Genomic DNA, 24,623 nt, shown 5'->3' on the forward strand with positions numbered 1-24,623 from the left:
CGGGGCTGTCCCGCTCCTCTGCCTCCAACTCCGGCTGCACAGGCTGCCCTGGAGCAGGGACCTCCGTCTCCCCGCACAGCTGCTCCGCCACCGCCTCCGCCACTCCCGTTTGGAGCGGCTCCCCGCACTGCGCCTCCGCCCCCAGCAGGCACCGCCCCTCGCCCCCCTCCGGGTGGAGCGACTCCTCTGCCTCCGGCAGGTGTAGACCCTCGCCCGCCTCGTCCTCGGCCTCCGATTGGAGCGGCTCCTCCACCGCTCCCGGCAGGAGCAGCCCTTCACCCGGCTGCTGCTCCTCCTCCTCCTCCGGCAGGCTCGGACCCCCGCGTGGCTCGTCCACCACCTCCGGCTGCCGAGGTGACCCACACGGCTCCTCCACTGTCCTCGAGACACACTTGTGGGGGTGGCGCCCAGGCCCAGAGCAGCGCTGCCAGCTCTGCCATCTTCCCCAGGTGGCGTTCGCTCTCCTGCCGCAGCTCCTCCTGTTGGCGACGCACCTCCGCCGCCTGCTTCCGCTGGGTGGCCGCTATTTCGGCCACCATCTCGGCCAGCTCTTTCCTTTCCTGGCTCTGGTAGGTACCCGCCATGCCGCCTCCTGGGTTTCGGCACCAATGTGGCATGAATAAGGCACGGCGGGACCACAGAGCGACGTTCAGAGCCAACTTTATTTGATTCACATCACACCACACCACCACCAACCCCTGAGTCCCCGTGTTTTAACACGGCGGGCGTGATTGCGGATGCCGTGCAGGTGCGTCCGCACGGCCCCGCAGACCACGCCCCACCACAACATGTTTTTAATGTTAGTTATAATTCAGAATTGGCGACTGAAACACGTAGGACACATAAGAACATCAGGAAATAAAACACCGATAAATATAACCTCAGTAAAAGAAGTCAGCGGGGGTTACTACAGCTGTGTACCGGGGCCTGCGCTTTGTCGGTGGGATTGCTTGCGAGGCGAGCGGGTCTATCCCACGCTTTGCCGTGAGACTGGGACGACATCTCCGAAATCATCGAAACACTTTTGCAAAGAGGCTGTATCTTGACAAACCGACCAGACACATGAAGATTAAACCACTACATTCTCGGCTAAAAAAATATTAAAACGGTATTTGGTAACACACAAACAGGGTTTTTCAAAGCTCAGTTCTGTTAGCTTCCACATGCCGGTTGTTGTGTGCTAGAAACAATGGCCACCAGGCCAAAGCAATGGTTTTGACTCGATCAGCGTTAACCCCGCCCCCTGAGTTTGATGGGTGAGGCTGACAGATAAAATTATTTCATGATGAGAGCCAGGCGTCAGGACTGCCAAAATGAAATAAATAAATATATCATTAAATAATTAATTAAATGTGTCAATAATTAATTAAATGTGTCAATAATTAATTAAATGTGTCAATAATTAATTAAAATGTGAAATACATAAATAATTAATTAAATATGTCAATAATTAATTAATTAAATGTGTCAATAATTAATTAAAATGTGAAATACATAAATAATTAATTAAATGTGTCAATAATTAATTAATTACATATATCATAACTATTTATTTAATTAATTAATTCCAATTTTAATTAATTATTGCCACATTTAATTAATTATTTAATGGTGTATTTAATTAATTCATTATGGCAGTCCTGGCGTTCCATAGAGCACACAGTCTCTGACACGTGAAACATAATTTGGCTGTATTTGCATATCTGCAGTGTAGTTCCACCTTCGACCTCTGGGGTGTGACAGCAAGTTCGTCAACACTTCCTTCACACTTTCCAATGGCAAAGAAGAAGTTTCAGATTTTTTGAGGGGGGCGAGGGGCTGGCCTTTTTTGTTCCGCTGGAGAGTCCTGCTTGAACGGTGAGCAGGAGCACAACAGAACGGCAAGAAATTACAGCGCTGCGGACCATCGGCTAAATCAGAGCACCGGGAAGGATCCCGCTGCGCCGCCGAGGAAGAGTGGTTTGAAATAGGACGGCATCGCCCTGCAGCTGCGCCGTTACTGGCTATAGGGTCAACGGGCAGACGAGCAACTGGCAGCTATCGGCGTTAGCCTTAACTCCTCTGCGGGTCTGGGGGGGTGTCTGGTAGGGGCAGGGGGCGGGGGTACACCGAGAAAGGAGAAGACTGCACGCCGAGAGGAGGGGGCTGGAAGTCTGAGACGCTTCCAGCCTGAAGGGGGCCGGCGGTTTGGCCACAGCACCCCCCGGACTAGCTAGCTTGTACCCGCGCGGCTAAGTGAATGGGATGGAGCCGGGACCGTCTGGCGCTGGTAGGTTTATTTTTACTTAAGTGGTTTTAAATGCAACCAATCCGGGTCTATACTGCGGGCCAAACTGCAGCTGATAAAACTAGACACTGTAGCTTGGCCTTAGCATCGGGGGGGGGGGATGTACGAGGATGCTTGGTGTCAAGCCTCTCTGTTGCATCGAACGTTTAGAGAAGAGAGGGTGTGAGATGGAGAGGAGCTGTCTTGCTGTCTGCATGCACTGCACTCCATATAAAGCGTTATTATTTGTCCAGATTTATAGCTGCAAATGAGCCTTTTTGGAGTCTGACAATATCCTCAGCCATGCGCGGGGGCAGGGAGGTCGTGGGAATCTTGGTGAGGAGGGACGAGGTGAAGCCCGCCTTCAAGCAGCAGCAGCAGCTGGCTGCACCCGCACGCCCCACGGAACAGACCAGCCTCCCTTTCACTGACAGGTTACGTTTGCTAATATAGTTAAGGTTGTCAAGAGAGAGTTTAGCACAGTGTCCTTAAATGCACACATTAACGACAACCTCGGGCCTACCATCTGCAGCGATAACTGAATTATTTATCTATGTGAAATAAGAAGGAGGGAAAAAGGCTTATCTCCTCTTCCTGTTCGAGATGACATAATCTGCGTTTAGACTGAGAGAAGCATGCAGAGCATTATATTTATGTGTTGCGGTTTGATTCTGTATCTGCAGACAGTGCCAGTCAGATCAGAGATGGGCTTCATTTGGTAGTTTTCTTGTTTGATACTGAGGTGTGGAGACCTGCAATTAAAGCACTCACTGGACTTGACTTTATGCCCAGGTCTAAAGTCTGTTTACTGTGGAACGTCTTGAGTGCCCGGCATTAATAATGCAACCATGCCATGAATGTCTTAAATTTGTTGAAGGCATGGCTTTTATAAAGACTTGTATTTTTAATTGATGCAAAATGTTTTGACATGAACTCGTTAACGATCCCTGAATCCTCTTTGGATATCTTCAGGCTTGTGTTTATGCAAAGCAGGCCCTGATGGTAAAATCACGTCATCATTTCAGATCCTGAACCTTGAAATTAGTTGAATAGGCCTGTTTTAATTTCTTAGGATGCGGGGGGGCTCTCTAGAGGCCCCTTATTTCAACGTCTCCTTTTGTGTTTCAAGTGTGATGATTCAGTTTTCTATTTTGAAAGATTTTTCTGGTTACATTTGGCTCACTGTCAACAGCCAAATACTTGGAGACACACAACTGATTTGGCCAACACAAGTGATGCCTAAATGAATCTTTCTTGTAATTTGTGTACTTGGCTTATAATTTAGCTTATAAGCCAGTATCTTGTATTTTTGGAGCCTAATTGTTCTCTAGTTTTTTAACTTTTTTTGTGTGTATTTGTATAGCATCACCAGCCACACATCTTTGCCATTACCAGCAAACTTAATGTGGAGTTGTTTAAAAAGTTCACATTGAGATCCTTTATTTGTTTTATTTGTTGTCCCGCAAAGGAAGCCAAAACGAAACACACAACAACAACGTGTTATCCCAGGTATGACTTTAAAATAGTCATTCCCATGTGACTTGATGTTATTGCGTATTACGTCATTTAAAGGATTCAAGTAGCGAGTGTCTTCATGTTGTGATGCAGCGCCAAAGCTCCGCTTTAAGTCTTACCGCCCGGGAAAGACTGCTATTGTGTTGGGATATGTGAGAGGGCTGGCTCCGCTTCTCACCATCTGCCTTCACTGGCACGAGGGCGAAGTGTGTGTCATTGTGTGTGCGTGCGCAACAATCAAAACATGGTATAGACACTCACGCATTCACACGCGTACATGCTTTCTTGCACATAAAGTACGTGCGGGCACCACATGTCTGGTGTCTGTGTTTACAGTGCTTGTCAGATGTGTTTTAGGGACTTGTGATTCTACACTTTGATATTCATATGAACACACACACACACACGGATAGGTGACAGATTAAAGGAAAAACCAGAATACTTGACCCCCTACACTGAGGATATTACGTGGTACAGTTGTGCTGCTGGCATGGTTTGTGAGACATTGAAAATCAATATTGATTTCTTCTAAGATATCATCTTAATCTGTTAATCACTGTCTTGACGACAGTGATCTCTTCCAGGATGACAGTACCTACCTTCCGTAGAGCACAAGGGCTCACTGGATAGTTTAGTGTAAAACTGATGTGAATCATATCCTGAGATTTTTACTTGCAGTCACCAGATCTCACTGAACCCCAAATTGAACACCTACGTCAGACCTGTGTTTGAAGTGTTAGACATTGCTCCACCACAATCATTAAAGGGAATATATTTTGAATGAAAGACGTCTAATCCCTTCACTAATCTTGTTAAACCAATCCAGTGATGTATAAAAGTTCTGATGGTCTAAGATACAATGATTTTTACTTTAATCTGTCATATACCCGCTAAGAAGAGAAAACAGTGTTTTATGGCCATTACTCTTCCGATTCCTTTAGCATGTTCTGAATAGTGAACATGTGATGGAGTGGCTATTTAAAGCAGAGCTTTTCCAGTTGAGGATGCCGACGCCTTGCCATGATGTGGGAACATGCTCAGTTCAGGACCACAAAGGCCAAGGTCTCTTCAGCATGACCACAGCAGCACCCTGCCTCTTCTCATCTCCTCCAACAGCCATACACATACACGGGTCCCCTGATATCCATGACAATACTGTGTTGCCTTGGTGTCTCCATGGTGAGGCTGGGAATGTACAGGGGGGCCCCCTGTGTTTGTGTGTATGAGTGTGTTCATCGTAGCAAGGGCGCTCCCTCTGTCGTACACCCGTGAATTTGTGTCTGCGAGATGGAGGCGCAGGGCAGCTGGGGTCTTTGTTTTGGTGAAGGAGGGCTGTTCTCTGGGGACCCAGAGGTTAAGGCAGTGGGCCCCTCTCAGGCAGGAGTCACAGCAAGCACCCAGTTTAGGACCCCCTCTATGTTAGACCTCCTGACTTGATGAGACTTTAACTTTGAAACTAGTATGGGCATAATGTATACTGTTAAAAAGACTGCTTCAGGCCTAGAATATACAAGCTGGAGCTAAACTTAACCAACTCGAAAGGAAACTGGACATGTGAAGTGTCTCTTGCACACAGGCAGTAGTTTTATTTTGAAAGTAAAACCCACGACCATTAAGATGCTGGGTGTATTGGTTCAAATCTTACTATAAGTGCAGTGCCCTCCTGGGTAGTGTGTAACTGATGTTAATAAATGTGATCTATGTGTGTAGTAGATGTAGTGAGTGAAGAACAGACAGACATGCTTATAGAAATTTCTTTTATTCTCTTATTATAGAAGAAGAAGCAGATAAAATATGCAAATAGAAAACTGGAAGCTAAGAATAATTGACATTTTTCACTATTTTTTTTTCTTGCAGAATGTCTAAAATCATTGATTCTCAAAATAGCTGCTGTTTATTTCCCCCTTGCTACACTAATCATTTTAGTCACATAATTAATCTCTTTTTCCCCCAATTTAGTACTTTTATTAAATGATATGCATATAGCATCAAATGTGTGTTCGCACAGGGATGCTTCTGAAAAATTTAGACGAACCCAAACCCCCAAAATACAGATTTTTACAATACAGAATTCAGCTAAAAAAAATCTTAAACATAAAGAAGCTGGATGACTCTGATCCATCTAATTGATTATCATAGTTCATAATTTGCATGGTAACCATGTGATCAGACAACGTGATTTCGTGATAACTGGTGAACAGCAAAATTAAATTAAAATTAATCATATTTTCTTTTACTTAAGGAAATATTTACTAATTTATTCATGTTTTTCTCCCTATTCCCTTTTCTCTTAACCCCCCCACCCACACCCCATATATGACCTCATGTGGCTGCTCTTACTGTTGTTAATGTTCGATCACACCTTGCTGTACATACTTCTGTGTCTCTTTCTTTGCTGCCCCCAAATGCACAATCTGCCTTTTAATATCTTCCTTGTTTATTTTTTTTAACTATCTTCCCTCTACCGGCCTTCCTGTCCCTGCGAGTGACTCTTGTGGTGTTCTCCTTTCCCCTGCCTACACTTCCTTCCTGGCTCATGCCCTCCTTGCCCTGTCCTCTGCTGTTCACCACTGCTTCCTTTGCCACCCCCTCACAACCGTTGATTCTTTGCTTTACCTTTGGTTTTTTCCTGTGTGTTGCTTTGTATTTGTGCACTTTTCCAACTTCAAACCCTTTTTGCTCTGAACCACATTTTTCCCTGTTACCTGTCTTTGTCTGTGGCTGCCTATGTTGTATCTGTCCAGTGCCCATGGGGGTCTTCCCCCCACCCCTGCAGCAGGTGTTCCATGCCCCTCGCCGGCCAGGCATGGGTACCGTGGGCAAGCCCATCAGGCTGCTGGCCAACTACTTCGAAGTGGAGATCCCAAAGATGGATGTCTATCACTATGAGGTGGACATTAAGCCTGACAAGTGCCCACGACGAGTCAACAGGTAACATATTTCAGTCACAATATTTCTCTGCATTTCTTTTCTTTGATGTCTCACATTAATGGAAAAGATCAGCACTTGTCAGTTCTCATTTGTTATAAGCAAATAACAAAGTTACTAATTTGTAACAGTGGGTTTGCATTGAAGAAGTCATCAAGTAGCTGAATTGCCTCCTGTGTGGTAATTGGATAATGAAAGCCCAACAGCCACCAACCAGTAATGTGTGTGTTGTCTTTGAAGAGGCAGCGATAACAGCTACTTGAAGCATGAAAAATGTATTTCTTTGCAACATCTATTTACGATGATTAATTTGCGGTTCTTGTATTGGAAAAATAATAAAGTGTTGCCAAAGCAACGCTCTTTTAATTTTAACATCACCTTATGTGAGAAAAATCAGTATGGAGTTGTGGTGCATATAAATAGATATCAAGTTAAAAAAAATTGTACCTGTTTGCATGTGTCAGATATTTATATAACTGGCAGCACATACATTAACAGGAGGTTGTGCTGCTATGTAAGTCATTTTAACTACAACTCTGAGGAACATGAAGAGCACAAAAAGTAATGCATCTGTGTAAAACTGAGTAAAATATATAATTTACCGTCTTCCCTGGATGGGTTTCAGTTTTATATTAGGCAGAAGACAATTTTCCTTCCTGCAGTAGCTTTACCTTCTTTACCTGCTGGTGACTGGACAGATGGTTGAATCAAAACTGAAACCAACTTGCTTGAGCTGAATGTTGTGCCTCCTGATGCAGCTTAAAGCCAAATGATTGATGCAAACATTGGAAGAATATCACCTGTATAACACCTATTTAAATTGGAGTAACTTAGTTTACTTACAAAGTATTTGTATGCTTTAGTATTTTTCATGAAACCTGTAGTCCCTGTCCATGTTTTTACTGGCCCTGTTTTTAGTTATAACAAAACTAATGTGATTTGTCACATTCATTACTTTAATCCAAGAAATAAAGTGTACATAAAAAATATATATATTTCAAAGTTGAGGAGAGAAGTGTGCTCTTTCTACCTTGCAAACTTTCCATGGCTCAGCAAAGAGCTGCTTCCTGTGAACGGTCTGTCTTGTCTCTGCAAAGAAAAATGTCACAGTATACATATGTTTCATTATGTTTGATCCAGGTGACTTCATTCTTTTCACAAAGGCCTGTTTTTTTTGGGGGGGGGTTCACGTTGCATAGCGATCTCTGCTTTTTATACCATCCTCAGATGGTGTCATCTGTCTGACTTTGTGCTGGCTGTCAACAAGATGGGATTGACCTTCACTTTCCACAGTTGTCTTATATGTGGAGTCATACATCAGGGGCTGGTTTAAAGCCTCAATCAAATATATGGCTGTAAATGCCAACAATTTCTAGACTGAAAAACAAATTCACTCCATTGTTACATCAGCCTCTAAAGAGGTCACCTGTGGAGTACTAAGCTACTTGTGATCAGAAAGTAACAAACATAACATCAAACCAACTAAATAAAAGCAAAGCCCAACTGCACTGACTTGACAAAGGGAAACTTGTATGCTGACTGATTATACCAGCTTAGAGAACAGGGACGTTGGGACATTGCACGTTCCAGGTTGCACTTCCTGTATTTAGGAGTGCTGAAGTCACAGGTATGTTTGATTTAACACCAGGTGCCTTTCCTACCATAACCCCAAAGGGGAAATCAACATAGCTTCAACAAAGTCTAAATAAACAGAAGTTATGCAAAATCAAAGATTGTGTCATCATTTATCTGTTTGTATTTCAATGCATATCACATGTAAAATATGTTGTCCAAGTACTGGTGCGTGAATTCATGTGGCTTCACATGCAGCCATCACACACCCACTCTATAAAAGGTTTTCTGCGTTAAACTGTGACAGCATTGTTGTTGTTGTTTTCAGAGGTGTGTTGAACTTTGAACTAGAATGGTTGTGTGGCAGACTTCACCAAGTCATCTCTACACTCGTGCCTTTCATCTTGTCTAGTTAGTATAGTGCTTTATGATCACTGTTAGCATTTAAAATGAATGATAGAATTAGGAGAAGTTTGAGTGAAGCATTTTAGCAACATAAAGACAGGAAAAGGGAGTAAAGTTCAGTGCTAGAAGCTTCATAAAAAGGACTTTCACTTTCTCCTACCAATGATGAATACATGGATTACTAGACTTCCTGGGTTGTGCATGCAAGTCTGCATTACAGAAATGCAAGGTACAGAGAGCTTGAAAATGCCCATTTGTACATGTAACTAGCACCTTTCACAGCAACAATAAAGCTTTGTAGTAGTTTCAAGAAATCATGGGAGGACTGGCAGATAAGCAGAAGCTACAGGGATAAACCAATTGTTCCCATCTCCAATCAGATAGAGCTGTTCTTCCACTTTTTATAGTCAGATGAATCATCAACATTTATATGAAAACTGGCACCTCTAGCATTACCAGTCAGCAGGTATATGATGGGGGAAAAAAAACCCTGTCCAATCCAATTTTTGGCTCCTAAGAGAATTGTGATTCTCTATAAACTCTGCAGCCGTCTTCTGCTAGGTCTTTACCTTGTTCCTCAAAGAGAGGAGATATGACCTACACAAAAAATAAATATACATAAGAACAAATAGTTAAATATGTAGCCTTCTAAGTTGACCAAAAAAAATTAATGACCCGGATAAGGAAGGGTGGTTGACTTGTCAGGGCGATAAACGTACACAGGTGAGCAATCAACCCAGGTGTTACCCATGGGTCTCAGCGAGCCACTGCACAGATCCCAGCAACTACAAAATAAAAGAAAATGATTTTGGTAAAGGTTTGAGTTATTTGGTACTAACTCAGTTTATGAAGTTCACTATTTAGCGGTGACTTACTTATGTTGTCAGACTGGAAACACTCCACATGCAGGAGTCTTTCCTGGGTTGTGAAGCTAAACGCCTCTGCAGGGTAACACTAACCACTGAGTCACCATGTTTTCCTCATAATAAGCCTCCATCTATCTGACTGAGAAAAAAATATTTTTGCAACTCTCCTTTTAAGGCCTCCATCCCTTTAAGCCACCTTTCTTTTGATTGGCAGGCCCCTTGCAGCAGGTGGGTGGGGCTTCTTTGATCACAGCCACAGCTGTGTGCCGGACATGACCATATTAAGATATCCCCTCTCACTGATGTCACACGGTGCCCAGACTAGAAAAAACCCCCACTGAATTGAATATTTAGAGCAGCCTCAAATCTTTGCTTTTGACTCATAATTACATACACCAAATGTATTATTTGAAACTTTAGCCACGATTAATATGATCAGCCACTACACTAACAATACATATGACAGAAAAATAAGAAAAAGCATCAAAGGTTCACCTAAGTACAGTCTCATACATATGAATTAATTTTGTATGTCTCCTAATAGGAACTTTGGTGATCTCAAACCTAAAATACATTGATAGTTTTTACTTCTGTCTGCTAAAACATAATAGTACCCTCATAAAATGTTTGATTACACAAATGAAATTTTGTTAAAATCCTCAGCACAGGCCGTCTGCGGAACCCGGAAAGAGAGCCCTTGAGCTTTGTTGTCCTTCAATTTAACAAGGTCATGGCCATAAACAGAAATAAATGAAGCAAATTGGTATTTTTTTTTATTAGTGGTAGATCCTCAGAAAATCCAAACTCTAAATGAGGATCCCTGAGCACTGAGTGTTCTAGTACCATCTCTGATATTAAGAGAGGATCTTTTAGAATCAGAAGGAAATGGAGCTCAAACACAAAGGGTCCAAGAAGGCATGCAAGGGTCAAGCCCTTCGACCTTTCCTTTTAGAAAGACCTCCTCATCCCCCACACTTGAGTGAAGGTCAAGGCACCATGCATTCAAAGATAGCCCCCCCACCACCACCTGCACCCATGCTCTTTGTCCTTGCTTCTCCCCCTGTGACCACCAGATATTGAACTCACCAGCTGTATCCTGCCTACTCTATATCAATATCTCAATAACTGCACCTCCTCGTGACAAAAGCAGCATCCTGATGAGGGAAGAGGTTTAACTGGCAGAGGGGGATTTGCTCTGGCTTTATTGCACATTAATCTCATGTCATGTTTGCATGTGTTGCTGCTTACAGAGAGGTGGTGGAGTACATGGTGCAGCACTTCAAGCCCCAGCTCTTTGGTGACAGGAAGCCGGTGTACGATGGCAAGAAGAACATCTACACAGTGCTAGCACTTCCTATTGGGAGTGAGAAGGTAAATGTTTGGAGTGTTTTTTTGTGTTACACAGTCACTCAGTGAAGTCTCTCCTAAGCCCTGTTCAGCTGTGATATATTGAGTTTTTTAACAGGAAAGCAAATATTTGAATGACGGTAAAAAGATGCCGTGGTAAAGCAGGATAGGTTGTCCACTAATAGCAGGGTTAGTGGTTCGATTCCTCCTCATCTGTCCGTGGGCATGACCCTGGCTTGATTACCTGAGAGGTTAAAAGTTTCTATAAAACAGCAAAGCATTTAATATGTGTGTATTTGTTGTAATTAGTCATGTTATTTTCTATACTTAAAGGATCTATTTGATTAGGAAATGTGCTTGGTTGCCTTAAGTAAATGAATTAGAAGATATCTGATGTGTAAAGAATAGGGTCAGATCACCTGACTGCCCCTGACGGGCAATTAGAAAAACATCTTTCCAAAAGCATCTCTGGATCTCGTCTGTGGTAATAAGACAGGAAGTCACTGCTCCTTCCCCAAACATAGTCCAGCATTTTTTTTCACTCACTTTTTAACACTGTAATGTGTTATTTAGAGAAATTTAGGATTTTGCACTTCTGGATACAGACAGCCCAGCTACCAAACTGCTTTGTATATTTTTATACTTTCCATACAGGTGTGAGGAATTGTGTCTCCAGCTATTGCCTAGAAAGTAAACTTACATACAACATACAGTCACACCTACAGGTATGGAGACATGCAAAAACTATGCAAAGAAATGTAAACCATACAAGCGCAGGGTTAGTGAAATGTCAGCTTCCAATAATATATTCTGCAGTACCTGAAAAGGGCTACAGTTTACTGCAGAGCTTGAGGATTTCATTTTGTTGCTACAGGTGTGTCTTTATTTCATTTGTTCTTTACCTTTTGCTCTCTCTCTCTCTCTCAGGTAGATTTTGAGGTGACGATTCCTGGCGAGGGAAAGGATCGAATCTTCAAGGTGTCCATCCGTTGGCTGGCCAAGGTGTCATGGCGCCTGCTGCAGGAGACTCTAGTCAGTGGCCGACTGCAGGTCCCCCTTGACTCAGTTCAAGCCCTGGATGTGGCCATGCGTCACCTGGCCTCTATGAGGTCGAGTATATCAAAGTTTCTCTTATAGGTTCATAACAACACACACCAGTATTTACAGTCTGTCAAACAGTCTGTTCACACAGATAATCAGCTATTTCTAAGAGTTTTGTGCATCCTGAAAACATTTAGTAAAATTACAGGGGTTTTTTTCACATTATTTTTTTGTGATATTCTAACTTTACAGCTTAGCGGTGCTTACTGAGTCCTTCCCTCCACAAGCATCAGATCATCATCGCTCCAGGCATCAGAATTACTAAATAAAAGACATGTGTTAGTTGACACCTGTGTGAAAGTGTCCACTGAACAATGCTAAGCAAAGTAATAATGATAACTGGCTTGAAGACTTAACCTGAAAGTGCTCAAAAGGAAGTCATGAAGCCACAGATATTAGATCAGAGATATAGTATCCAAAGAAAAATAGCCTTTTTCCTTAAACCTCTTGTTTGGGTGTTGCAAGTTTTCTGCTTTTCTTGAGGTGACCTGTTCTGAAACATCCACATCACTAGACATGAACTCATGCTGCGGTCGTGCCCTGAATCAGAACATTGATTTCCACCTCTTCACCCCTTCTGATTAGGTACACACCAGTGGGCCGATCATTTTTCTCCCCACCTGAAGGATACTACCACCCACTTGGTGGGGGAAGGGAAGTTTGGTTTGGCTTCCACCAATCAGTGCGTCCCGCCATGTGGAAGATGATGCTTAACATTGATGGTGAGTCACTGAACACAGGCTCACCAGAGTGTGTAGTCAGCCAGTGATCTCAGTGGGTTTTACCGACATTGTGTGACTAGGCAGAAACATGGAGGGTGGGGGGGTGGGGGGGTATTTTGAAAAGAAAAACTTGTTCTGTGAGAAAAGATGAGCCATGAGTATCTTACAAAAGTTAAGTTATAAATTTACACTGCTGCTTTTGTTTCTATGGCTGTTTGTAACACTCATTTAGCTGTGAAGAAAAAGTGGCAGTCTTCTGAAAGTTACAGATTTTAATAAGAACCTGTTTTTTGGTACTTTCTTCTGACTTATTTCTGCTCTCTGTCTCCCTCTAGTGTCTGCCACGGCTTTCTACAAAGCCCAGCCTGTAATTGAGTTCATGTGTGAGGTTTTGGACATTCGCAACATTGATGAGCAACCCAAAACCCTCACTGACTCACAAAGGGTCCGCTTCACCAAGGAAATTAAAGGTGGGCTACTGAAAAGTGTGGAAGTACCTTCCGAAGAAATAATGAAAGTAAATGGTAAATGGCCTGTATTTGAATAGCGCTTTTACTAGTCCCTAAAGACCCCAAAGCGCTTTACACATCCAGTCACCCACCCATTCACACACACATTCACACTCTAGAAAGTACTTTGATACTTCTATGCATTTGAAGTATAGACTTGCTGAATACACACAAGCAGATGGGTACACTGTGGTCATACAGAGATGGACATGGTCAGTAAAATGTTCAAGGAGACTAAATTTAGCACAATTTAGTACTAAAGGACCAAATTGTGCTAAAATATTCCCCACACCATTACACTAGCCTGAATCGTTGATAAAGGCAGGATAGATCCATGTTTACATGTTGTTTATGTCAAATCAGAATTTGACATCTATCTAAATGTTGCTGACAATGTTGTTAAAGCTCATTAGACGAGGCAATGTTTTTGCAGTCTTCTATTGTCTGTCCAATGTTGGTGACCCTGTATGAACTGTCGCCTCGTTTTCCTGTTCTTAACTGACAGGAGTAGCTAAGAACAAGAAACCAGGCCCATCTACTATATCAGCCCATTACAGGCCATCTGCTTCATGCTTTGACATTCAAAGATGCTCTTCTGTGTATCTTGGTTGTCTTCCTCTTCTTCTTCCAACCTCCATCTCACCAACCCTCTGAATGTCCTCCTTCCCTGCAGCTCCATCTTCAACACTCTTGTCTCAGTAAATCCATCCCTCTTCTGCACATGTCCAAGCCATCTCAGTCTTTCCTCTCAGCCTTTTTTCATCAAACTGCTTAACATGAGCTGTCCTTCTGATGTACTCATTTGTAATTCTATCATTCCTGGTCACTCCCAGATAAAATCTTAACATCTGCCACCTTCGGCTCGGCCTCCTATCTTTGTTGGCAGTGCCACCATCTCCAAGCAATTCATCACAGCAGGTCACACATTAAGCTCTTCCTTTCCGACACTTTTATTTAATATTTGTGTTGCCCCGCTTACTGTCGGCAGGCCTGAAGGTGGAGGTGACCCATTGTGGCCAAATGAAAAGAAAGTATCGTGTATGCAATGTTACCAGACGTCCTGCCAGCCACCAAACGTAAGACTTTGCTTTTGTTTTTGGCATAAAAAATACACAAATTTATTTCCCAACTTGACAGCGTCTTGCTATTTTATTTTATCCTATTAGAGTAATACATTAGAAAATATTAGGTATTCATCCTTATATTGATGTCACTGGAAGAAAGTACTTTTGCTTAATTTTGCTGAAGTTGTACAAATGCAGCAATCACATGTTGGACCAATCACCAAAATTTGTCCTTGCTTGTTTGGAAAGCAATTAAAACGGTTCTAGAGGAGCTAAATTAATCTTAGTTCTTTAGCTTAAATGTAGGTAAATGTTCCTTCCAGGTTTACAGAAGGTTCTTGTTCATCTGTAAAGTTCCTATTGTAGAAATGCTCTATGATAATGGTAAAAAAGTCCCTCCTTATGCATAAACATGTATTTCTAGTATTTCGTTGAAACATTTTTTTAATGCTGAAATAATGATTTTTAATCATGTTTGAAAGAGGAGTGTTTTTCTTTAGAATAAGAAAAACCTGCTATTCTTTCCTCTGTTTATTATGAACGTAATCAAGTAGCTTAAATGGGAAATCTCTTACTGTTTTTGACAGTGAGTGCACCTTTTCAGGTTTGGTCAGAAATAACAGACAGAAACAGACAAAACCTGCAAATGAAGAGCGATCGGGTGATGACACTGACATGATGCTCATGTTCTCATTTTTTCTGTACCAGGTTTCCCCTTCAGCTTGAAAGCGGGCAGACAGTAGAATGTACAGTGGCTCAGTACTTCAAGCAGAAGTACAACTTGCAGCTCAAATACCCCCACCTACCCTGTCTACAGGTGGGGCAGGAGCAGAAACACACCTACCTGCCTCTGGAGGTGAGGAAGTGTTCAGTGATGTTTCAACTATGATGCCAAAAGTTTACCATTTAAAGTAGAGGATGACCAGAATATCGGTTTATCAACACTAGCTCATCATGTCTCTGTCTGTATTTGTGTGTATTAATAACTGGTATTCCTCCAAAACTTTTTTATTGGGGTTTTTAATAGAATCCCAACAAACTGCCCACGTGTACATATGTAAAGAATATTGGCAAATACATCAATATCAGAATACATGTTATTTTTATGTACTCAAAAATCTGCCGACATACCTTCATTTAACCTTCAAGTGACTGAGTGGGATCATCTTTGAGTCTTGAAATAGATGTGTGTTTTTTACTATTAATGTGGGCTTGATTTTATTGTAATTTTGCACTTCTAATCAATAAAATGTCACATTTGGCAATAGACCACGGCTAGTTCTGCTGAAGTAGTAAGATTTACTGCTGCAGAGGCCTTGAGGCATTTACTTAATGCCCAGAGTAGCAAGGCAAACAGGTCATGGGTCATTAATGGACACGAGCTCCTTTTTGTATAACAATGGTATCTGTCTTCGATAAAGAAAACAGTAGATGGATCATAAACGCAACTGGAGACATAAAAAAGTGTTACTGTATAAAATGTAAAGCTTTCACATTACGTTAAATGGCCTATCATTTTAGGCCCTTAAATAGCTTGGCCGTCTGAGGTGTATCGATATATATATCGACATAGAGGGTATTAAAAGATAACACAACCATGCACACAGACTAAAAACCTTCTTTCATTGGGACAGCCAATGTTTACACATTAATGACTGAATGTATTCATTCCAGGTGTGTAATATTGTAGCCGGTCAACGATGCATCAAGAAACTGACAGATAATCAGACCTCAACTATGATTAAAGCCACAGCTCGCTCCGCACCGGACAGGCAAGAAGAGATCAGCAGACTGGTGAGTTGCAGAGGGAAGTGTTTGATGGAGGCCGTGCATCATTTTGAAATGACTGATTTATAGTACAAGGTGGAGACGGTGAGATATAATACAAGTCCTTTACTCTCTACAGATGAAGAATGCCAACTTCAACCTGGACCCGTACATTCAGGAGTTTGGGATCAAGGTGAAGGATGACATGGCCGAGGTGATGGGCAGAGTATTGCCAGCCCCTATTCTGCAGTACGGAGGACGGGTAAGGCACGGTTCATTCGTCAACCTGAACATATCGACTTTTATGTTGTCAAGAATGCAGCCATTTAGTTGTGTGTGTTTCACACAGAGCAGAGTGTTGACAGATTAAAAGACAAGTTTGAAAGCTTGACTCCTTTGGTGAGGGCATGTGGTGGCTCTTTTGTGATCTCTGTGTGATTTGCTTATATGGTTTGGATGAAGGGTTTACTGCAAATCAATACAAAGAGTGATCGCTTTTATCCTATAAAGAGGCGCAGATTAGAGTGATCTCTTTGATGATTATAGGGTAGATGGGTAGAGCACAAGGAGTGATTGAATTATTTGATGTTTATTAGTCTATGTGGATCATATCCCATTTCCCAACTGAATACCGATGCAGGATTTTGAGAATTTCTGAGACAGGGCTTTCCACTTTTGGAAGAATAGTATCCTTTATCTCCAGTCATGCTTCAAGTGGCGCTCACACAGGAAGAGACTCGTTTTGACATGTCGATCACAGACTGAGGAAAATGAGTGAATTTCTGTAACTGACTGTTAGTTTGTTAGTAGACACACTAAGCTCTTGACCTTGGAAACTCTGTTTTTGCTTTAATTTGTCATCTCTCTGTACTTTTGCTATAAATGTGACCTGATTTGGCTTAAACTGTCTCTCCCGGTCCTTTCTTTTTTACAGAACCGTGCCATAGCTACACCCAACCAGGGAGTGTGGGACATGAGAGGGAAGCAGTTTTATAATGGCATTGAGATCAAAGTGTGGGCTATTGCCTGCTTTGCCCCCCAGAAACAGTGCAGAGAAGAGGTGCTCAAGTAAGTACTAATGAGCACAAGCAGATGATTTTGTCGAAGGGGAGGGGGATTAAATAATTTCTGCTCATGGCTGTTTCTTTCATAAGGTTAGTTATTTTTAAATGAGCTTTTGCACAGAAGAAAAACAATCCTTCTCTTATGTTGTTTATTCCTCCTATATGTAATATCCCAAAGACAGAAAATAATAAGTTAAAAACGTTATCTCGGAGATGCTTTATACGCTCATCTGTTTGTTCATTTCAGGAACTTCACAGACCAGCTTCGTAAAATCTCAAAGGATGCTGGGATGCCAATTCAGGGCCAGCCATGCTTCTGTAAATATGCCCAGGGAGCGGACAGCGTGGAGCCCATGTTCAGACACCTGAAAAACACATACTCTGGACTTCAGCTCATCATCGTCATCCTGCCAGGAAAAACTCCTGTCTATGGTAACTTGTATTTGATACATGTGGTTTGCCATAATTTTCTCAAAACAAATGAAATACTGTTGCTCAAAGTAGTCAAAAAACTCCTGAAGCATTTGGTCAAATGGGAGTATTAAAAAGCTCCCAATAAACTAGAATCATGTTTTGTTTTTGTTTTGTCGTGTGAGTAATTTCCAAACTTTTTCCTTTAGCGGAGGTAAAGCGTGTGGGTGACACCCTCCTCGGCATGGCCACGCAATGTGTCCAGGTTAAGAATGTGGTGAAGACGTCGCCGCAGACTCTGTCCAACCTCTGCCTCAAAATCAATGTGAAGCTGGGAGGGATCAACAATATCCTGGTGCCTCACCAACGGTGAGCTTCTGTTTGACCCGTTTTTAATTAGTTGCACATATTTATAGTATCTTGAGTTAGGTGATGAGTGATGCTGACACATAGGTGTAAAGCGCTGACAGTGGTAGTAGACTTGAGTTTTCTATCAAAATCCTGCTGGATGACATGGTGATCGTTTGAATACGTTTCAGTAATATGACTCACCAACAGCAGCCCTTCACTGCCTTTATGAGTCTGTGTAATTTGCATCACCTCCTCCATTTGCTGTCTCAGGTCAGCAGTGTTTCAGCAGCCGGTTATCTTCCTGGGAGCAGATGTCACACACCCCCCGGCTGGAGATGGCAAGAAGCCCTCCATTACTGCTGTAAGTCTCGGAGATTAGGCCTTCATAAACGACACTAGATGATTTTAAATACAATCTCAGGAAAAGGAAGGGAATGTGCAACCACGGTGTGTCACAAAGCCTGGCCACTTTTCAAATCTAGGCGTGCAGGTTAAACCCATGGGTGGGCAATACTGGTGTGCTTTTGGCTCTGGTAACTTGTGAACAGCCTTTTTCATTGTTACTGGCTAAAGTTGCTTACTTGATGAAAAGACATTTGAGTTATTTAAAAATGTGAATAAGTATAATGAAGCACTAGTTTTTGTTTGGAGAAAAAATAGACTTTCTAATTAAGCCGATAAGAAATGTTCTAGGTTTAAACTATAGCATTGGTTGTCATTTGGTGTAGATGTAGCAACAAGTCAAAGTCATACACAGAATTAATTGGCATTAATTAACACTATATACCTGCATTTAAGGACAAAGACCTTTAGATAACAAATGGATTTATACTTGGTCTTTATTATTCTTAAAGCCACTGGTTACCTTGTACCATATATATTGACTGTACAGTAGTTGCTAAGTACTCTAGTAGCTAAAAGTCATAAAAAAATGTAAAAATGTTTCTCTGGGATGTGATGGCAATCCAGCTGCTTTGTTGGCTTCGACACTCCTTTTTTTTAGGCAAATCAAAAATAGCAAGGGCATGTAAATAATGCAAATGACCCCGAGATGCCACAGGGAAAAAAAAACCGCACGTTTGTGGTTGCTTGGTGACAGTGGGACTCGATGGCCACTGTGCTCATTAATGCTGGTAAGAGAAGAATACCTCAACATTAGGTAGTAGGTTCAGAATAGAAGAGCTTAAAGCTAACTAGTTTTTACATCATTGGACAAAAGAAAATCTGTAATAACATTTCACTATATTGTAATTTAATTTGAGGAGCCCTTCTGAGGTTTGTTTTGTGGCTTTAGTAAAGTCAAGTCTTTTCAGGCACATGTTCTCACGGTTTGTGGGTTGAAAAAAAGTTTTTATTGAAACAATATGCAACAGCAGCGGGCTTCGAGGTACTTTTTCTCATGTTTGCTCGATGTGTCAGAAGTGTAACTCAGTCAGCGGGGATTTGCAATGTTAAAAAAGGAAGTCCAGATGGTGCATCAGCTGCCATAGGTGCAATGCTTAGGTAACAAAACTAGGTGTTTAAAGTAACCCTATTTTTCTATAATGAGCGATGTGAGTGCTATAAAGTGGTGTAATGAAATAAGCGTGCACATGCTCTGTTCTCAAATTTCATTTTTTATTTTCTGGATTTCAGCCGACTGCTGTTTTTGATCTTTAACAGATGAACACTTTGAGATGGCTGTGACACAAACAGGCTTATTCAGTTATGTTTTGGCTGTTTGATAGGGCTATGGTGATGCAGGGTTTCATTCAATGGTTCTCTCATAGTACCGTTTGCTTCAAACTCCACCTGTATGCACAGCCCATTTCATCAAAAGCACATAGCGCCGATATGACGCTTTGTTTGGACTTTGACGCACAGCACACGAGGCCGAGTGAAGAGAAAAAAGGAGGAGTGCGAGAGGAATTAGTGAGGTATAAAGGGAAACAAATGGCTCATCACTGACTCACATTCAAAAGGAAATGACGTCAGCTCTCGTCCGCCCTTGACCTCAGCTCGCCTATGGTTGGCTGTGTTGTTGCCTAGCAATTATGACGAATAATTGAGTCACGAGGACAGGAGAGGAAAGCAGGTCTGCGTTAACAGTACGAGCTGAGAAGAAAACTGGTGAGAAATGGTCATTGTGGTATCGTGTAAGGATTTGAGGGAAGGAAAATAAAAGGTTGACGTTGAGCCTCGCACACTTCCCAGCTGCAGCCTTTAGGGGATGCTAATGCTCAAATATGCACACGACAAAAAATGACTCATGTCTGTGAATCAATACTTCAACTACTGCACAGATTTTCATAAAGTAAAAAGTCATGAAGAATGTTCAGTGACAAAAGGTGTATTTATTTGAGAGATGACTTTAGTCAAGGGGCTCAATAACCTAATGCTCGTTTGTTGCAAGTCATATTAAGAGTGAAATCAGTGATCCACACAGTATCATGTTAAATTCCTTTTTCAATGTTTCCTGCTCCCTCTAATAGGTGGTAGGCAGTATGGATGCCCATCCCAGCAGATACTGTGCCACAGTGCGCGTCCAGAGACCCAGGCAGGAAATCATTGAAGATTTATCTTACATGGTGCGCGAACTGCTGATTCAGTTCTACAAGTCGACCCGCTTCAAGCCCACCAGGATCATTTTCTACAGAGACGGTGTTCCTGAGGGACAGTTGCCTCAGGTAGGTGGGACGTTGCGATCTTAATGACACAATGCCACCAAAATCCATTTTAACATGTTTTAATCTGAGTGCTAACTGTTACACACAGATTCTCCACTACGAGCTGCTGGCCATCAGAGATGCGTGCATAAAGTTGGAAAAGGACTATCAGCCTGGTATCACCTACATCGTGGTGCAGAAACGTCACCACACACGCCTCTTCTGTGCTGATAAATCTGAAAGGGTAAACTTTCTTTGTTTTCCCTTCAGTTTTTCTGTTTCCGACTAAGTTTTCATACTTGCTTACCTGTTTTTTTCCTTGTGTTATCTTTGGACAGATTGGGAAGAGTGGGAACATTCCTGCAGGGACTACAGTGGACACCAGCATCACTCATCCCTTCGAGTTTGACTTCTACCTGTGTAGTCATGCAGGAATACAGGTATTTATAATAGATATTTTATTGTTCCATAGAAATCTCTATTATAATATAATAAGAACAAATCTGTTTGACTTCTTTTAACCTTGCAGTTATTTTACACAAAAAAATTATTGTTATTTTAATTGCCCTTTTCTCCTCGGTCCTCAGGGTACCAGCCGGCCGTCTCATTATTACGTCTTATGGGACGACAATCGCTTCACAGCTGATGAGTTGCAGATTCTAACCTACCAGTTGTGCCACACTTACGTGCGCTGTACCCGCTCAGTCTCCATCCCTGCCCCAGCCTACTATGCTCGTCTCGTGGCCTTCCGTGCCCGCTACCATCTGGTAGACAAAGAACATGACAGGTCAGTGTGGCTACGAAAGATAGACTACGCATGTCTTTATTCTCGGTTGGTTGATGTTTGTTGGGGGGTTGGTAAGCTTGCTCCCTCTGTGGCCTCAGTAAGCACTTTCTTGACTTTCACAGTTGGTAGTTTCAGGTCAAACTGACGTTAATTTTGTAAATTATGGCCATTCTTAGAGGCAGAATTAACGATTATCCAGGGTGTGTGCACTGGCTAATGATTTGTCAATCACAAGTCATTCACAGTCAAGTCCATCCCTCCCTAGTCATGCTCAGTTTCAAAACACCAAGATAACAGGACTTCGCTAACCAGTGATTGACATCACAGTTTTTACATACATCTTTTATACTGTCTACAGTTTGTGACTGACAACTCCTACGACCAGCAGCAAGTGGGGCTGTTGGTCTGCTGCTGCTGCCAATTTTATTCTTATCAAGACATGAAATGTGTAACTCATCTTTGCTCGCTCTCTCATCACCCTCTTGTCTCTCTGCAGTGGAGAGGGCAGCCATGTGTCCGGTCAGAGTAACGGTCGGGATCCCCAGGCGTTGGCTAAGGCTGTTCAGATTCATCATGACACTCTGAGGACCATGTACTTCGCCTGAGCGTCACCAACCATCGCCGCCATCGTTCCCTCCCACCTCATTTCTACCTGAGTGGGCAAACGGCCCACCGGCACCACCTCATCCCCATCCCTTACTCCCTACAATTGCCCACTACACATACTTCACAGCAATCAGTCACTCAAATCCAAGAAACACAAATCCCCTCTCCTGTAAAACACAGGTAGACTCTGCAGCCTCATGCACTCAAAAGGTTATGAATATTACTGTTATTTTTACTTTACCGGGACTATTGATCTTTTTAAGTTGAATTTTTAAATCATGGGTATTATGTAATTGTATTGTATGCTACCTTCACACTCCTATGTATGTAAGTATGCAATACGGATGGGAGAAAAATAGAAAACTAGGCGATAAAAAGGAGAAAAGAAATCCTAAAAACTTTTTTAACTGCCACCACGATGCTGCCTCTACCCATCCAAATGCCGGATGCCAGTATTGCAAGCCCCTTGTTAGATGGGATCCTCATTAGAGGTGGTACTGGGCACGCACACTTACATGTATCATTTTAATGTTATCATGAACTACATTCATGTTTTTTAATGTTTTTGAAAACTGTTTTTTTTAAACAGCCTTGAGGAGTCCGGGGTATGGTACATTAGCACTTAGTGTTAGCATGTAGGTGCCACCAGTCCTGCACATAAAGAGTTTGTTAGTACATGCGAGGCTAGCCCTCTGGTCTTTATATTATAGCAGACAAAGAAAGAGCAGGTGTAGCATATTGTAGATCCAGGACAGGAGTCCTGCCACACACTCTGTCCTGGTTGGCCAGTCCCTTAGAGATTTCGCCTTTAGAGGCAAGTTTAGCGTAACAGTAGAGGGACCATTTGCATAGTGTGTATCTAATATACTTGCACCCCATGCACCTAAACCAGCATTGTTAACCAGCCAAAAGTGATGCCACCCTATGGAAAGGGGGCACTCAAACAGGAAGATAATCTTTTATTTCTCTATACATCGCTCTTTTAGAATTTACGAGGCACTTTTTAAACTTTACTTTTATTTTATTTTACTTCAAAATGGCGAAACTAGCCTTTGGCGAGACTTTACACTCTACATTTGAACGTTTCACACCCACACTTTCGTAGCTTTCAGAACAAAGGCAATAGGCAAGGTCAACACTATTCTGTAGAGTTAAAAGCAGGCAAATATAGTCTATGATCACTTAAGTGCTGCAATGCTGAAGTCGCCTTCAGCAACTGACCTTGCTCCGATCCGTCTGCACATTCCAACGTGTATCAGTGGAAATGGCGCCAAGCGGCGCGCTCCACGCATCCACCCGTGCTTTTCTTTGCCTAACTGTACCAACCTATCCTGCGCCTGTCCCGCTTTTACACAGAGCTCTTCCCCTCTGCAGGCATTTACAACAGAAGCACACACATGTCTGCGCTCTCAGTCTCCTTCTCAGCATGCAGAGACATAGCTGATCAAATGCACTTGTTCCCCCCATTCCCACGTTAAGCCAAACTCATCAACCTTTCCGCCATCACCTTTTATCCTTGCCGTCTGTTCTCACTCGTCGCATAACACACCTGCAGCATCCCCTGCCCCAATCCCCTATGTTGTGTTAGCCAATCCCTATTGGTGCTCTGTGTGCGTGGGCAGCACAATTAGGGGATTGCTACATTTGACAGGGTGGGCCTCTATCACGACTATTTAACATGCCCTGCCTTTACATCTAGTCACTTTCTGGATTTATGGAAGAAAAATGCATGTAATTATTTTTTATGACTGGATATTCTGAGCCACCTTACTTTGGTTTTCTTAGAGGTAGGAGCCTCGCGCTCACCACTGCCTGTCAGTCGTTTTGCCTCGATTGTGTAATGGTTATAAAGACTGCTTTTTTCCTTTGTCATTATTATTATGAATATTGTGACTAGTGTCAGAGTGTATCCTCAAGAGGGCACTGTGGAGACGGTCCCAAAATTCCACCTCAGTTGCCCTTTAAGCGCCTCAAATCTTGTCTGATGGTCAGACCCCCTTTTGAGTCGAAAGGGATCAAAAGATAAGAGATCAGATGAGTTTGATTTTTAAATCATGTTTATGAACTTGCATAATCAAAATGCCTTTGTACACCGTTTTACTGATCCTTCATTGTGTCCACGGTGATTTGTATATATGAATATATAATATTAACCTGTTATGTATTTTGGCCCAGCAGTTGAGGGGCTTTTCACAGTCGGGGCCAGTCTTCTGCCCCTCATTCTGTGTTTTAAAAAAAAAAAGAAAGAAAGAAAGAAAGGAAAAATATCAACCTGGGGGCATTTCCCCAACACCACTGAAACCAGATGCAGTTCTTCACTCACTGAAGCCACAAAGCACCTTGCAAAGGGGGGAGACGAAATGGCAGTCACCCTGGAAATGTATCATGTGGACACGGGAGAGTCCGTTCCCCCTCCATGCAGCCTCACGGTCTGACTAAGCAATATTGAAGCCACTGATCAAGAACAGTCCTTGTCATAGCACTTCCCAATAGATTTGAATGAAAGGACGTGGAAGCATATTATTTTGGCTCTGTATGTGATAGTATGGGAACTCTGTTGGGGAGGGTTATTTTTTAAAGAAAATAAAATTGTTTTTTATTACTCTTGTTGCGTTTTTTGTTTGATTTTAGTGTGCGTTTAATACAGCTTTGTCTGAAAAGTAAGTCATGGGATTTATCAAGGCTTACTCTCATAGC

At 42.3% G+C, this 24,623-nt stretch overlaps 1 protein-coding gene across 1 annotated transcript; it reads left to right on the plus strand.

Moving 5' to 3' along the window:
- The first annotated feature begins 1,765 nt into the window (after nt 1-1,765).
- ago1 (argonaute RISC component 1) lies at nt 1,766-24,528 on the plus strand. The gene is made up of 19 exons (XM_026185428.2): nt 1,766-2,269; nt 6,526-6,712; nt 10,803-10,923; nt 11,827-12,008; nt 12,586-12,722; nt 13,058-13,192; nt 14,220-14,307; nt 15,004-15,151; nt 15,970-16,089; nt 16,202-16,324; nt 16,997-17,130; nt 17,374-17,558; nt 17,747-17,906; nt 18,159-18,249; nt 20,360-20,554; nt 20,643-20,777; nt 20,872-20,973; nt 21,121-21,320; nt 21,817-24,528. The coding sequence occupies exons 1-19, from the start codon at nt 2,245-2,247 to the stop codon at nt 21,923-21,925; spliced, it is 2,577 nt and encodes an 858-aa protein (XP_026041213.1). The 5' UTR covers nt 1,766-2,244; the 3' UTR covers nt 21,926-24,528.
- Nucleotides 24,529-24,623: the final 95 nt, after the last annotated feature.

Source organism: Astatotilapia calliptera, chromosome 11 (assembly GCF_964374335.1).
Source record: "Astatotilapia calliptera chromosome 11, fAstCal68.1, whole genome shotgun sequence".
Taxonomy (NCBI): Eukaryota; Metazoa; Chordata; class Actinopteri; order Cichliformes; family Cichlidae; genus Astatotilapia; species Astatotilapia calliptera.